The sequence below is a fragment of the Nyctibius grandis genome, chromosome 1 (genome assembly GCF_013368605.1).
Source record: "Nyctibius grandis isolate bNycGra1 chromosome 1, bNycGra1.pri, whole genome shotgun sequence".
NCBI lineage: Eukaryota > Metazoa > Chordata > Aves > Nyctibiiformes > Nyctibiidae > Nyctibius > Nyctibius grandis.
The window spans coordinates 61537061-61549683 of NC_090658.1; the positions used below are offsets into that span (position 1 = coordinate 61537061).

A 12623-nucleotide genomic window follows, 5' to 3' on the forward strand; every position below is an offset into this window, starting at 1 on the left:
CTCAGCCACTCCTCCCAGTTTTGTGTCATCAGCGAACTTGCTGACAGCGCACTCTAATCCCTCATCCAAGTCATTAATGAATATATTGAATAGAACTGGTCCCAGAACCGACCCTTGCGGAACTCCGCTAGACACAGACCTCCAACTGGACTCTGTCCCGCTGACCACTACTCTCTGGCTTCTTTCCTTCAGCCAGTTCACAATCCACCTCACTACCCGATCATCCAGACCACACTTCCTCAGTTTAGCTGCGAGGATGCTGTGGGAGACCGTGTCAAACGCTTTACTGAAATCGAGATAGACCACATCCACAGCTTTACCATCATCTATCCACCAGGTAACATCCTCATAAAAGGCTATCAAGTTGGTTGAGCAAGACTTCCCGTTGGTGAAGCCATGTTGACTGCCCCTAATGATCCCCCTATCCTTGATGTGCCTAGAGACAGCACCAAGAACAAGTTGCTCCATCACCTTTCCGGGGATGGAGGTGAGGCTGACCGGTCTATAGTTACCCGGGTCCTCCTTCCTGCCCTTTTTGAAGACTGGAGTGACATTCGCTTTCCTCCAGTCCTCAGGCACCTCTCCTGTTGCCCATGACTTAGCAAAGATGATGGAGAGTGGCCTAGCAATGACTTCCGCCAGCTCCCTCAGCACCCGCGGGTGCATCCCATCAGGGCCCATGGATTTATGGACATCCAGGTTGCTTAATTGGTCCCTGACCCAGCCCTCATCAACCAAGACAGATTCCTCCTCTATCCTGACTTCTTCTGAGGCCGCAGGGGTCCAGGGATCCTCAGGACAGCCTCCAACAGTATAGACAGAGGCAAAGAAGGCATTCAGTAACTCCGCCTTCTTTTTATCCTCTGTCTCCAGGACCCCCACCTCATTCATCAGTGGGCCTACATTGCCTCTAGTGTTGGCTTTACCTGCAATGTATTTGAAGAAGCCCTTTCTGTTGTCATTGACCTCTCTTGCAAGGTTTAATTCCAAGGAGGCCTTAGCTTTCCTAGTTGCCTCCCTACATCCTCTGACAACAGACTTATATTCCTCCCAAGTGGCCAGCCCTTCCTTCCACGATCTGTACACCTTCTTCTTCCACTTGAGTTTGCCCAGCAGTTCCCTGTTCAACCATGCAGGTCTCCTGGTACCCTTTCTTGACTTCCTACCTGTTGGGATGCTCTGATCTTGAGCTCGGAAGAAGCAGTCCTTGAACGCTAACCAACTATCTTGGGCCCCCTTACCTTCTAGTACCCTGTCCCATGGGATTTCCCCTAGCAATTGCCTGAAAAGGCCAAAGTTGGCCCTCCTGAAGTTCAGGGTTGCGATTCTGCTAGCTATTCTGTTCCTGCCACATGAGATCCTGAACTCTACCATCTCATGGTCGCTACAACCAAGGCTGCCCTCAACCTTCACCTCTTCCACCAGACCCTCCTTGTTAGTGAGGATCAGATCCAGCAGCGCTCCTCTCCTAGTTGGCTCATCCACCATTTGCATCAGAAAGTTATCATCAATGCACTGGAGGAAGCTCCTGGCCTGAGGATGGCTGGCTGAGTAGGCCTCCCAGCAAATATCAGGGTAGTTGAAATCCCCCACAACCACCAGGCCCTGTAATTGAGAGACTGCTCTCAGCTGCCTGTAGAAGGCCTCATCACCGTCCTCATCCTGATCCGGTGGCCTGTAATAGACACCCACAACAGTATCACCCCTGCCAGCCTGCCCCTTAATTCGCACCCACAAACTCTCAACTCGCTCCTGATCTGCCTCTGGACAGAACTCAATACATTCTAGCTGCTCACTCACATAAAGAGCAACTCCACCACCTCTCCTTAGTGGCCTGTCTTTCCTGAACAGGACATAGCCATCCATGACCACATTCCAGTCATGCGAGGCGTCCCACCAAGTCTCTGTAATTGCCACTAGATCATAGCCCCCTGACCGAACACGGATTTCTAACTCCTCCTGCTTATTCCCCATGCTGCGTGCATTGGTGTACAGGCATTTCAGGGAGCGAGCTGGGCACACCGATTTCATCCCAGATTCACCCCCTTTTGGAAGACGTTCTCCCACCTTCTCAGCTCATCAACTGAATAACCTGTCCTCCTCTATTCCACTTTCTATTTCTCACAGGCTGTTTGAAATCTCTGCTAAGAACTCATTTTTGTCAGCTGTGCTTTTTGATACTGTTATGACTGATGCATACCATGGTTTCTGCCACCAGTTTTGGAGGTTTCTTTATAATCCAAGAATACTGCAGAGTCTGTGGTAGCCCTTCTACCAGCTCACTTTGGTGGTGGTAATGACCAAGTTCAAATAAAATGTAATGGCTCATATTAAAGTGAACAAAATGCACCCCACTGTGAAGCATTACTTGCTCACAGATTTTAGGAACTTACCTCTAGACCCGGCTGCTTTGACTTCATTCTTTAAATACATCTTTGGTTGTGGTGTCCTGTTGTGGTGCACCATTTCATAACCCTGACTGCATTGCTTTCAATTAATTTCCAGCGTAGCTAGTTAATTACAAGATGCATTTGAAGGAGGATCCAGCAGCTGATGTTTGGTGGGACTGAGGGCAGTTGTCTTATTTTCAGGTACTGTTTGGCACTGCTGATGGACAGGTTATTGTCATGGACTGCCATGGCCGAATGCTGGCCCATGTGCTCCTTCATGAGTCAGATGGCATCCTCAACATGTCCTGGAACTACCCCAGCTTCCTGGTGGAGGACAGCAGTGAGAGCGACACGGACTCCGACGACTATTCCCCACCACAAGGTAGTGTTATGTGCACGTTCTTCTGTTTCAGCTTTGCAAGCGCTCACGAAGACATCTGTAACGCCAGGGAGTTGTCATGCTGTACTAAAACAGCAGGATGGTCACAGTTTCAAGCTGGTAGAGGCCGAAAGATGATGCGTTCCTGTGGAGGTAGCATGGGGGATGGAGCAGAGGGCTGGTACCGGAGAGTGGGCTCGTCCCCAGCTCTGCCACCAGCCTCACTGCGTGGCTTGCTGCAGGTCATACCTCGTCTGTGCTGCTCTGCCTCCCATTTGCGCAAATGAGATAACAACACAAAGCTCAAAGTTTTTAGTGAAGGTGAGTGAAAAACGCTAGATAGGGGCATATCAGGTTTCACTGATAAGCAGATGTGAGGTATTGCAATGGTCGGTATGTATGGAGGTAGTCAGAGCGCAGTCACAGAAGTTAGTGTGTTATTATATAGATTCATGTGAAAAGAAACCAGTACTAGACATAGCTGAAAGTACTACATCTTTAATTTTAAAGAAATCCTATGAAACACAGATAATGCTTATCATTACAGTCTCATCCTTGATAGTCCTGACATAAAGAGCTCAATAAATTCCACAGAAGGATTAGAAATGAAAATATTTCCTGCAGTTACACAGGGTAGAAGAAGGTGACTGGAGCTGTCTGGAGTTACTAATTCCCATGCTTCAGAGCACATTGCCAGTTTGAGGGTCAGGAAGAAATCCTTCCCTCCCCTTAAGTATAAATATAATTCATTGGGTGAAATGTTTTGGTTTTAAACTCTTTGGAAATCATCAATAGCAAATACCTAGGAGGCCCAAGTATCCATTCACAGTCAGCCCCATCCTTCTTATTCAAGTAATGCTAATACTTCTCGTTAATGCTGTTGATTAGTCTATAAGATCTAGGTAAGCGGTTCCTGTGTTCCAGTGTATAAATGAAGAACTAAATTAATATAACAGTGATCGTACAATGAAAAATGTAAATATATAATAGGTAGAAATAATGCTGAATTTGCATCTCAGATTTGAACCACTGAATTGAGGACTCTTGCAGTCTTAACTCTAATTTGGATTCAGTCCAAAAATTTGCCTTTTCCAGAATCATGTTTATATATGTCAATATAATAAGCATACGTATTTAACAAATAGTGATAGAAGATAATGTAATCATCTGGTAAAATGTTAGCATCTTTTAAAACTGAGGTTTGTTTTGGCTTTCGTACCTCACTTTTGGTAGTGGGTGAGATTTACCTTAGAATAAAAGAAACAAACTTCAAATTTCCTAGCAAGTTTCGAAAGCAAGAAAATGAACAAATTTAAATTGTTTTTTCGTTGCTATTTAAAATACTGAGATTCCAGTTGGAGGACGGTGAAGATGCAGAGTACACAGATGAGAACTTGAATGATCCAAATGCATTAGCTTTTTCTGAATCAGTCAGGGGGTGGGTGGACTCGTTACAAGCCTGTTTTAATGATTACCCAAACATAATGTGTTTTCTTTAGAGCAGATGCAGCATAAACGTCTCAAAGGTGGCAAGGCTTTGACTCACACAGATGTGTAGGAAGGGCTGGAAGTTTGATGGGTTTTTCTTATCAAATCATATACACATAGAGATGCTAATTACTAGACATCTTTCTCCAAAGTGACTTTTGATCAGCTTTTTTACAAGTTCAGGAAGCAACACCACTCTTAACTGGCTCTGCCGTTTTTGTTGACTGAACAGTGTCATCTCCTGTCAGAGCTTGTAAACAAAAAGAGTTAAACAGCGAGTGCTACAGATGGTGATATTGGTCATTAAATATTTGAACAAGAGAATTTCAGTGAATGCTGAAAGCCCGGAGGAGTAGAGACTTTGCAGAAATGGTTTTTAAAGCCAGGAGTTCAATTTGGGCTCGTCTCTACTTTTGAGTGCATTGGATACTGTTATGCAGGATGGCAGGTAACTTCTCATGCTTTGCCTAGCTCTTAACGTTTAGAGTACAGTAGTTTGTGAAAGGTCAGGATGTTCTCTTAGAAGTTCTTATAATGTCTCTAAGTGACTTCAGGAGTAGTCTCCAGCACTTTCCCAAGCAGAAAGTGTATCTAACAAATAGCTTTTAACGTGATTATATTATTTATTACACTGTTTTTCAACTTGGGTCCCAAGGAGGCCTTCCAAAGCACTGGTTTTCAATTTATGGACACTTTGGGGAGTTGACAATATAGAAAGATTGAAAACGACCACTGTATAACATAATAGTATATTCATAAATCACTTTGGATATGCTGCAGTAAAAATGCAAAAAGTAAAAACATCGAGGTTTCACAAAATCAGACAAACAAACTAGCTAAACCTGCATTGCTTTTGCCCGTAGACGTTGCAGAAATAAGCAGGTAGAGTTTGGGGCTTGGAACCACTCCTGATGGTGGTAGGCTGAAGTACAGTGTATTTCCTTCTGGTTGTTTGCCTTTTGCTCACTCCAGAGCCTTGTTTTTGCAGATGGACCAGCTGCGTATCCAGTCCCAGTGCAGAACACCAAGCCACTACTTACTGTCAGCTTCACGTCGGGAGACATCAGTTTAATGAACAATTACGATGACTTGTCTCCTACTATCATCCGCTCAGGGTTGAAAGGTACAAAAGGAAGCAGTTTCACCCCATTCCTCTGCTCTGTTTTTCTTGTATTTTTAGCGGTGTGTGTATATGTTTTGTTTTTGTGGATGTCCTAACCCAGAAGAACTCGGCCACCGGTATTGCCATTCCCAGCAGTGACACCTGCTGGGAGAAGAGCAGTGCCTGGCTGAGAGAGCTTTTGTGTTTGAAAAAATGTTTCCATTTTTGAGATCGTGTTTTTATGGCGGTGTTGTAGAGCAAATTGATCTGTTCGCTGTTTTTCAGCTGAATGTGCTAATACGTTTATGCTTCTTTGTGTGAATGCCCCTGCTATGTAACGCTTCCTTCGCATCTTTAATTCACAAGGTCTTCTCCTGTGCTTTAGTAACCAGGTACGAATCACAATGCTGCTTTGACTCCCACACATTTTGGAAACTTGCTAGAATTATTAATTATCAAGAGGCAAGTTATTCTGAGAGAAGAAAAATTCCACTGATTAATTACTATACATCTTGCTAAGTGATGTGCATGAATGTTTGTAAGATCAGTATTTCATGTAAAATCCTTAATTTGCATTGAAATTTTTACTGTTATTACCTATCAAAAAGTCCCTTAGTTTGCCAGCGCTCTCGGTACAATTTACAGTGCTTTGCCTGGAGAGAAGTTCTATTTCGCTACGGTACATAAGCACTTATTTAAATATAGGTTCCATTGATTCTTTTTCGGCTCCACAGGTAAATTAGTTTTATATAAGATGAAAAAAAAATAAGCTGTTGGAGCAGACTCTAGCTGTTCTGTAACAGTGGGGTATTTTTGGTGAAAAGTTGCCCTTTAGTTTTTGAGTAATCCACTGTGTAGGGTAGTCTTAGGAGGTAAAAAATCACCTTTGAGTTCCTTTTCCACTCCTGCTTCCGTCTGTGCCAACACAAGAAGCACATGGCTGGCAAAATGTAACACACTGGGGCAACCCTATGATCCAGAAAACTTCAGCTGAAAGGATGCCTAAAGTCTGGGAAACTGGAACCAATTTAGAGAAGCTCTTGTGGTGTCCACCAAGGGGTGTGCCCAGCATCTTTACAGAATTACAGTAAATGGGATAGGAAGTAGTCTTCAGTTGTCATGTAGTCTAGCTTTCAGCTGGAAACCGTAGGAGAAACAAACTCCATTTTGTTCTCTGTTTAGAGTTGCAGAGCTCTATCTTACTGAGGATGTCTGTCCTGTTTCTCTTTCCTCATTGACTTTCACTAATGGAAAAAAGATCCCTTAATTATGTCCCCCTCCTCTAGCAAAATATTAATGTGCAAGCTACAATAGAAATATTTTTTATTAATTGTAAACTGGACTACATCATTGACATCAGTAGAAGAAGAATGTGCAACATCTTGCTGGATTGGGAGTGTGTATGAGACAGAGAGAGAAAGGTGATTGAGATGTCACTGTTGTTTTGAAGCTACCCATTGTACAGTGGAAAGTATTTCGCATATAGCTGCCATATAGATGTAAACATTTTCTGTACCTTCTTATCATGTTTTTTTTCAAGTGACTGTATTTTTACTGGTTGTTGCCACATGCAAGAATGTGCAAAACCACCCAGCTCAGGGTCTCCATGCTCTCCAGCCGCTTGATATTCTGCTGAGAGTGGATGGTCTTCAGTATTGTGTGCGAGTCTTAATTCACATGTTTCTGAGTGAAATCTGTAAGTATTGCTTTGTGGTCTCTGCAGCAGATGCCCTTGTCTTTATGGACTGCTGTTGGCTACTCAATGTATTTTTAAACCAGGCAACTAGAAAACTCTTCCAAGCATTACCAATATATTTTTGCTGTTCTACTAGCTTTACATAGCTGTCATTTTACTGGGAGTATTCATATTAAATTGATGCAGAAAAACATTTGCTGTTGAATGAGAATTTGATTACCCAAATACAAGTTCTTCTTTTCATCCAACTTGCACACTCCTGGAAGTTTTATCTGTTCTAGTGGAGGTCCCGAACTGTTCAGTTGTATCCTTTCTTTTTTTACACTTTTTAACTCAGTGATTCTCAGTACACTGCTACCTGCAGAACTGCTGAACTGAATCTACTGGTAGTACTAGTTAGCTACAACCACTACCCACACTGCTATTGCACGTTTAGAGCGCTATCTATTCAAGGTTTGCTGGTATACATGCCTGTAGTGGCTGGCAAGTAGTTTTGAGGGATGGCTGTGATCCACCATTTCACTTGCAGACCATTACCCTAGATGAAACCTCCATCTGATTTCTAATCTCTGTGCTTGCGTTGAGACCTAATTATCAGTTGAGCTATTGTACATCAAGGTTCGATAGTCATTGAAGACCCCGCTGGCAGTGCAGCGTGCTGTGGAGCCACGCTGTCCAAGGGGGATGCTGCAGCCCACGCCCAGGCCTTCGCTGCCTCTGGATCAACCTAATTGTAGGATGCAGTGATCACTCCTCTTCCTCGTGGTATGGAGATCTACTGAAAGTTTTACCTGAAGATGTATCCAAAAGAGATGATTGTTTTTTCACTCTGGTAATGGTGTAGTTAAGCCAGTTACCAAAAGTGGAGTTGATCAGCTTGCCTTATTGATTTCTAACCTGCCTATAGTACTGTCTGAGAAAGATGAATTAAATCCCACTGTAGATTACTTAAATGGCTGAGGACTAAGAGAAAAAAAGAGGCATATGGTGCCTAGCTGTGGAAAAATTATCTTGAGGAACACACATCTTGCCCCTGATAGGTACAGAAGCATAATTCCCATGAGAAATATCAGAAAGTTGAAATAATACAAAACCATTTTAAAATGCACATAAAAGTCCCTGAAAATGACAAGTTGACAACTTGAAACAATCTTGAGATCCTTTCTGCCAACTCTCATTTCTCTCAACTTGAAACAATCTTGAGATCCTTTCTGCCAGCTCTCATTTCTCTCCTGCTTCTTCAGTTGAAGACAGCTTCTCGCCCACTAATGTCTTCAAAAGGTTCTCGGCAGATTGAGCATCCAAGAGCATGAAAGTTTTGTCTTTACCTTCACTTTGTCTCAGCACAAAATAACTCTCTTTCACCTCCGGTTTAAGAGTAAAAATGTTTAAAACTGTCTCAGTATTCCTTGCACGTGCAAATCTGCCTCTGAAACACAAGCAGAAACACAAAATACTGTTTTAGTGTTCTTGTTGCAGTGTGACAAAGAGCTGGAGGATATCAGGGTTTGAAATTAGCATCTACAAATTAAGCTGTGGGTGTTCCTCATCATGAGGTGCCTGTAGGAGAAGTAACTGATATGTATATTCATATCCATGTATATGAAAGACTAAGCAATCCCTATGTGCTTCTGGCAAACTCCTGCGAGACAGATGAGTAGATTTTCACAAGTCAGATGTCAAAAGAAAACCTATGACATGGAGGCCATATGTATTTATGGACAAAAATCCAAGTCTTTCTACTTTGACGTTATACTAAACTATAACTCTAATTTGAGTTATGCTAAAAGTTGTATTCACAGCCAGTGAGAACGTGAGGCATTGCCAAATATGCTGCTTTTTTGCACTGTAGGCCTTTCCAGACAAGTACTCTTTGCTGCTCTCTTAGTGAGATTATTTGTCTGACTATTAACTTTATTCCACTTACTTACCCCAAAGATGTGCATAGGATCTTCCACATCAGTTTTAACATCTCTGATAAATTCTTGTCCTTAGGTACTTAGTAGCAACCACTGATTACATTCTAGACTCATCATAAGGAGAGAAAAATAAATGGTTTTTACACATTTTTTGCAATTTACAAAATAAAAAGAGTCGTTCTCGGCAGTGTATATGCAGCATATTTGCTACTGTTTCAATGGAAGGATTTAGGTTTCTAAGTAATTTAGTAACTTTTGAGAGCATGGTTTAGCTGTTCAGGTCACTTTGCAGCATCAGGAGATGCTGTTCCTACTGATTCTAATCAGTGACTATTGCAAACTGTCTTTGCAATTTCAGATGTGGTAGTACAGTGGTGTACACAAGGAGACCTACTTGCAGTAGCGGGCATGGAGAAGCAAAGCCAGCTGGTTGACCTCGGCAATGGTTCTCTGTTGAAAAGCGCATTTGTCAAGTTCTACAATGTGCGCGGGGAACATATCTACACTCTGGAGACACCTGTGCAGGTAGGAGGTATTTTTTAAGTCAGTTCTTAATGATTTGCTGACATGTTTTTCCCACATTAGCTGGTTGGTATAGACCTGCAGTGTGACAAGGGTTGTAGAACATCCTGAACACATTCTAAAATGCAATGTAGATAAAAATGCACTATAAATAATTATTGTTTGCATTAAGGTAGACATCCAAGAGTGCATCTGATTCTAAGGCCCACTGTGCTAGGTATTGTGCAAATATATAATGAAAAACAGTCTGTTTCCCAAAACCATTGGGCCATGAGTAGACAAGATAGAAAAAGGAAATTCTGTTGTTTTATGGATAAGCAACTGAGGAGAAAAAAATAGGTAACTTGCTTGATGTTGTAGCAGAGCCAAGAACTGGATAAAAGTACTCCATGTCCAGTATCATAACCACAAGATTATTCTCTCTTTGTTATTGCTGTAATTTACCAATGTACAATCAGTGGATCTGATGCAGTATTTTACTTTTTATGACATGAGATGGAGAAGGATGAATCAGAAAGTCTTGCTTCTGTTCCCACCTTCTGTACAGACTTCCACTGTAACCTTGGTCATGTTAGTTGACAAGTAAATGTCAGCACATGATCTGTGTGCTGCTCAGGAGCACAACATGCTTCATAGGTCTTTGATGATATTCTGAAGTATCATCAAAGAGCTGAATGTCACTCTACAGTTTATTTCATTTTCTGCAGAATAGGGATGACTGTTCTGATTTCTGACTGTTACTAGTGAAACGTAATTAATTTATAATAGCTTTGAAATCTAAAAGTGAAGGAAAATACTATAGATATATTTACTTAATTATGTTTAATGATGATACCATTTATTATCGTTTCTTTTTCAGTACCCTGATCTGGGATGGATACAAAAGGATGACGTAGTAAACCAGCTGCTAAGCTTTTGTGTTTGCTCATATTTAGCATTAACCTGTGCTTATTAATGTTAGCACTCTAATTTAGATAGAATTCTTTAGTTTTGTAATGTATAAAATAATATTCTCTAAAGCCAACCTAAATACGTACAGTGATGTCTAATGCTGATTTAGGTACCTAAAGGACTTACCCATACACACAGCTTTATTGTCTTAAACATAGCCCTTTCAGCTAAGTGGCACAGCCCTTTCCTCTCTGGGTCAGTTGTGGAGAAAACATGTTTATACCAGTGTTGCTTATTCCCAGACCAGGTAAAAACCAAACCTTATTCTGTTACTTCAGTACCAGAATACTGTATGTCCATGTTAGCTGTTGAGCCAGTATAACACTCTGGGGTCCAGCTGTGAAATCAAGCTGTGATTTGAGCAGTGGAACTGATGAGGTCAGGTTGCCTTAAGGTGTGCGTGTGTGCAGGCTCATCCCTTACTTGTGTCTCCCTCACTTTGTTCCCAGTCACCTCAAATGCTTCATCTCCTCTAGCTCTCCCTATATCCCATCAACTTCTTTTCATATTTTCAATTCTTCTCCTTTCTCCTCTACTTAATCAGCCGGGAGAAAGCCCATATTGTGGCTGACGTGAGGGCTAATTATTCTGCCGTTATATGATTACTTATAGGACAACTGACAAGTCACACAGAACAGGTAACTGCAAAGTTCATACTGCAGTATTTCTCATAGTGAAAATATTAACTTGAGGCTCTGCTCTTTCCAGCTGCTATTTTTCACTGAAATTGCAGCATTTTAATATCATGGAGATTTCTTCTCCCATTGTCAACTTCAGGTGAAAAGCCAACAGCTTCAGAAGTCACTAAGCCAGATTGGAAGTGAAGGATGGGGGGGGGGGGTCAGCAGGTGGCAACCGCCAATAAATAGCACAATCATGGAGTCTCATTTCCTTAGGACACCAGGGTAAAAATAACATTCGAACTGATAGATTTATGTTTATCAAAAAGTGTGTGCGTAAACCTGCCTAAAATTAGAGCCACTCTTCTTCTCTCATTAGTCAGTGGTTATTCTCTTTATTTAGTGCATTTAAATTCATATTTACTCAGCTGCAGGAGGAAGTGAGGGGTCTTTCAGAAGGACACCTGTATCTGCTCATGTGGACTTTATGCTTCTATGTATTTGAATGCTGGTCTAACGGTATTCCCAGCTAAGAGACAGGTATGCTAGAACATTGCTAAGTATTTGGCTTACTAACAAAACCAGATAAAAAACGCTGTTGAAAAAGAAATTGCTAGTAACTTCTGTTATTCTGTATCTCTGCTCCAAGGACGTGTATGCAAAGATGACAAAGTGAGCCAGTGGTCCCAGTAATTTGTCTAATAACAAATTCATCAGAGTAAATTCATTAGTTTTCTGTACAATGACAGTCAGCCTTGTAATGGGATTTTATAGAATTCATCACTGGTTATTGAAAAGAACTGAAGAAAAGAATTTCCTTGTCTCAAGTTCTTCTTCTGCTAAAACTGTTTCTTCTGAAGCAAGCAAATGTGTGACTGGAAAAGCACATTTATTCTAAACGATCATTGTTCCGAATATAAAGGTCAAAAAATGTAAAGCAACAAAGAACATAGAAAATAGTGGATTACAGGTGCAAAACTGATTTTCCATGTGGTCCTCTGTCCCAATTCTTTGATAAGGCAGACGTCTGAAAATTTTATATACTGAACTGTCTTTGTTTCTGCTGTTTGTCTGTCCTGAGTGTCTTTGGTAGGATATTCAGGAAACAAGAAATTTTATTGTTTTAACAAAACTCGTACTAAAAGTGATGTAGGATTTATATGCAACTTGGCTGGAATGTTACATAACATAAAGTCACTGCAAACCCCAAGGCAGAATTGGATGCTGCAGGTTACTCATCTTGATGGTGACTGTTGTCCTGGATCCTTTCAAAGTGTTTTATATGCCACTTTCTCCTCCAGCTTTAGTATGGTTTTGGCATCCTGTCTCCTTTGATTAACTCTCTTAAGCTCTTATCTTCACTGTAGGATTTTATAGTTCATGAATCTAGTTCGCTGACTATAAAACCCTAGATAGGGAAATCACACTTGTTTAGAAGTCTCCAAATGAACACAGTAGCTTTGCATGAAAAATAGCATTCATAAACAGAATGGTAGAGTTAGCATAGTGCCGCAGTCTCTCTTGTGCCCTGCTCTGGGGCTTCAGCCTGCCACCCT

The 12623-nt window shown here is 41.6% G+C and overlaps 1 protein-coding gene across 10 annotated transcripts in view; it reads left to right on the plus strand.

The window, feature by feature from the left end:
- The window catches only part of TULP4 (TUB like protein 4), a 165737-nt gene that overhangs the window by 122491 nt on the left and 30623 nt on the right, over positions 1-12623 (plus strand). For all 10 annotated transcript variants that reach the window (XM_068411606.1, XM_068411837.1, XM_068411750.1 and 7 more), the window contains 3 exons: positions 2592-2772; positions 5246-5380; positions 9333-9499. In XM_068411606.1, the coding sequence (XP_068267707.1) occupies positions 2592-2772; positions 5246-5380; positions 9333-9499 (483 nt within the window). The remainder of the gene's footprint in view (positions 1-2591; positions 2773-5245; positions 5381-9332; positions 9500-12623) is intronic.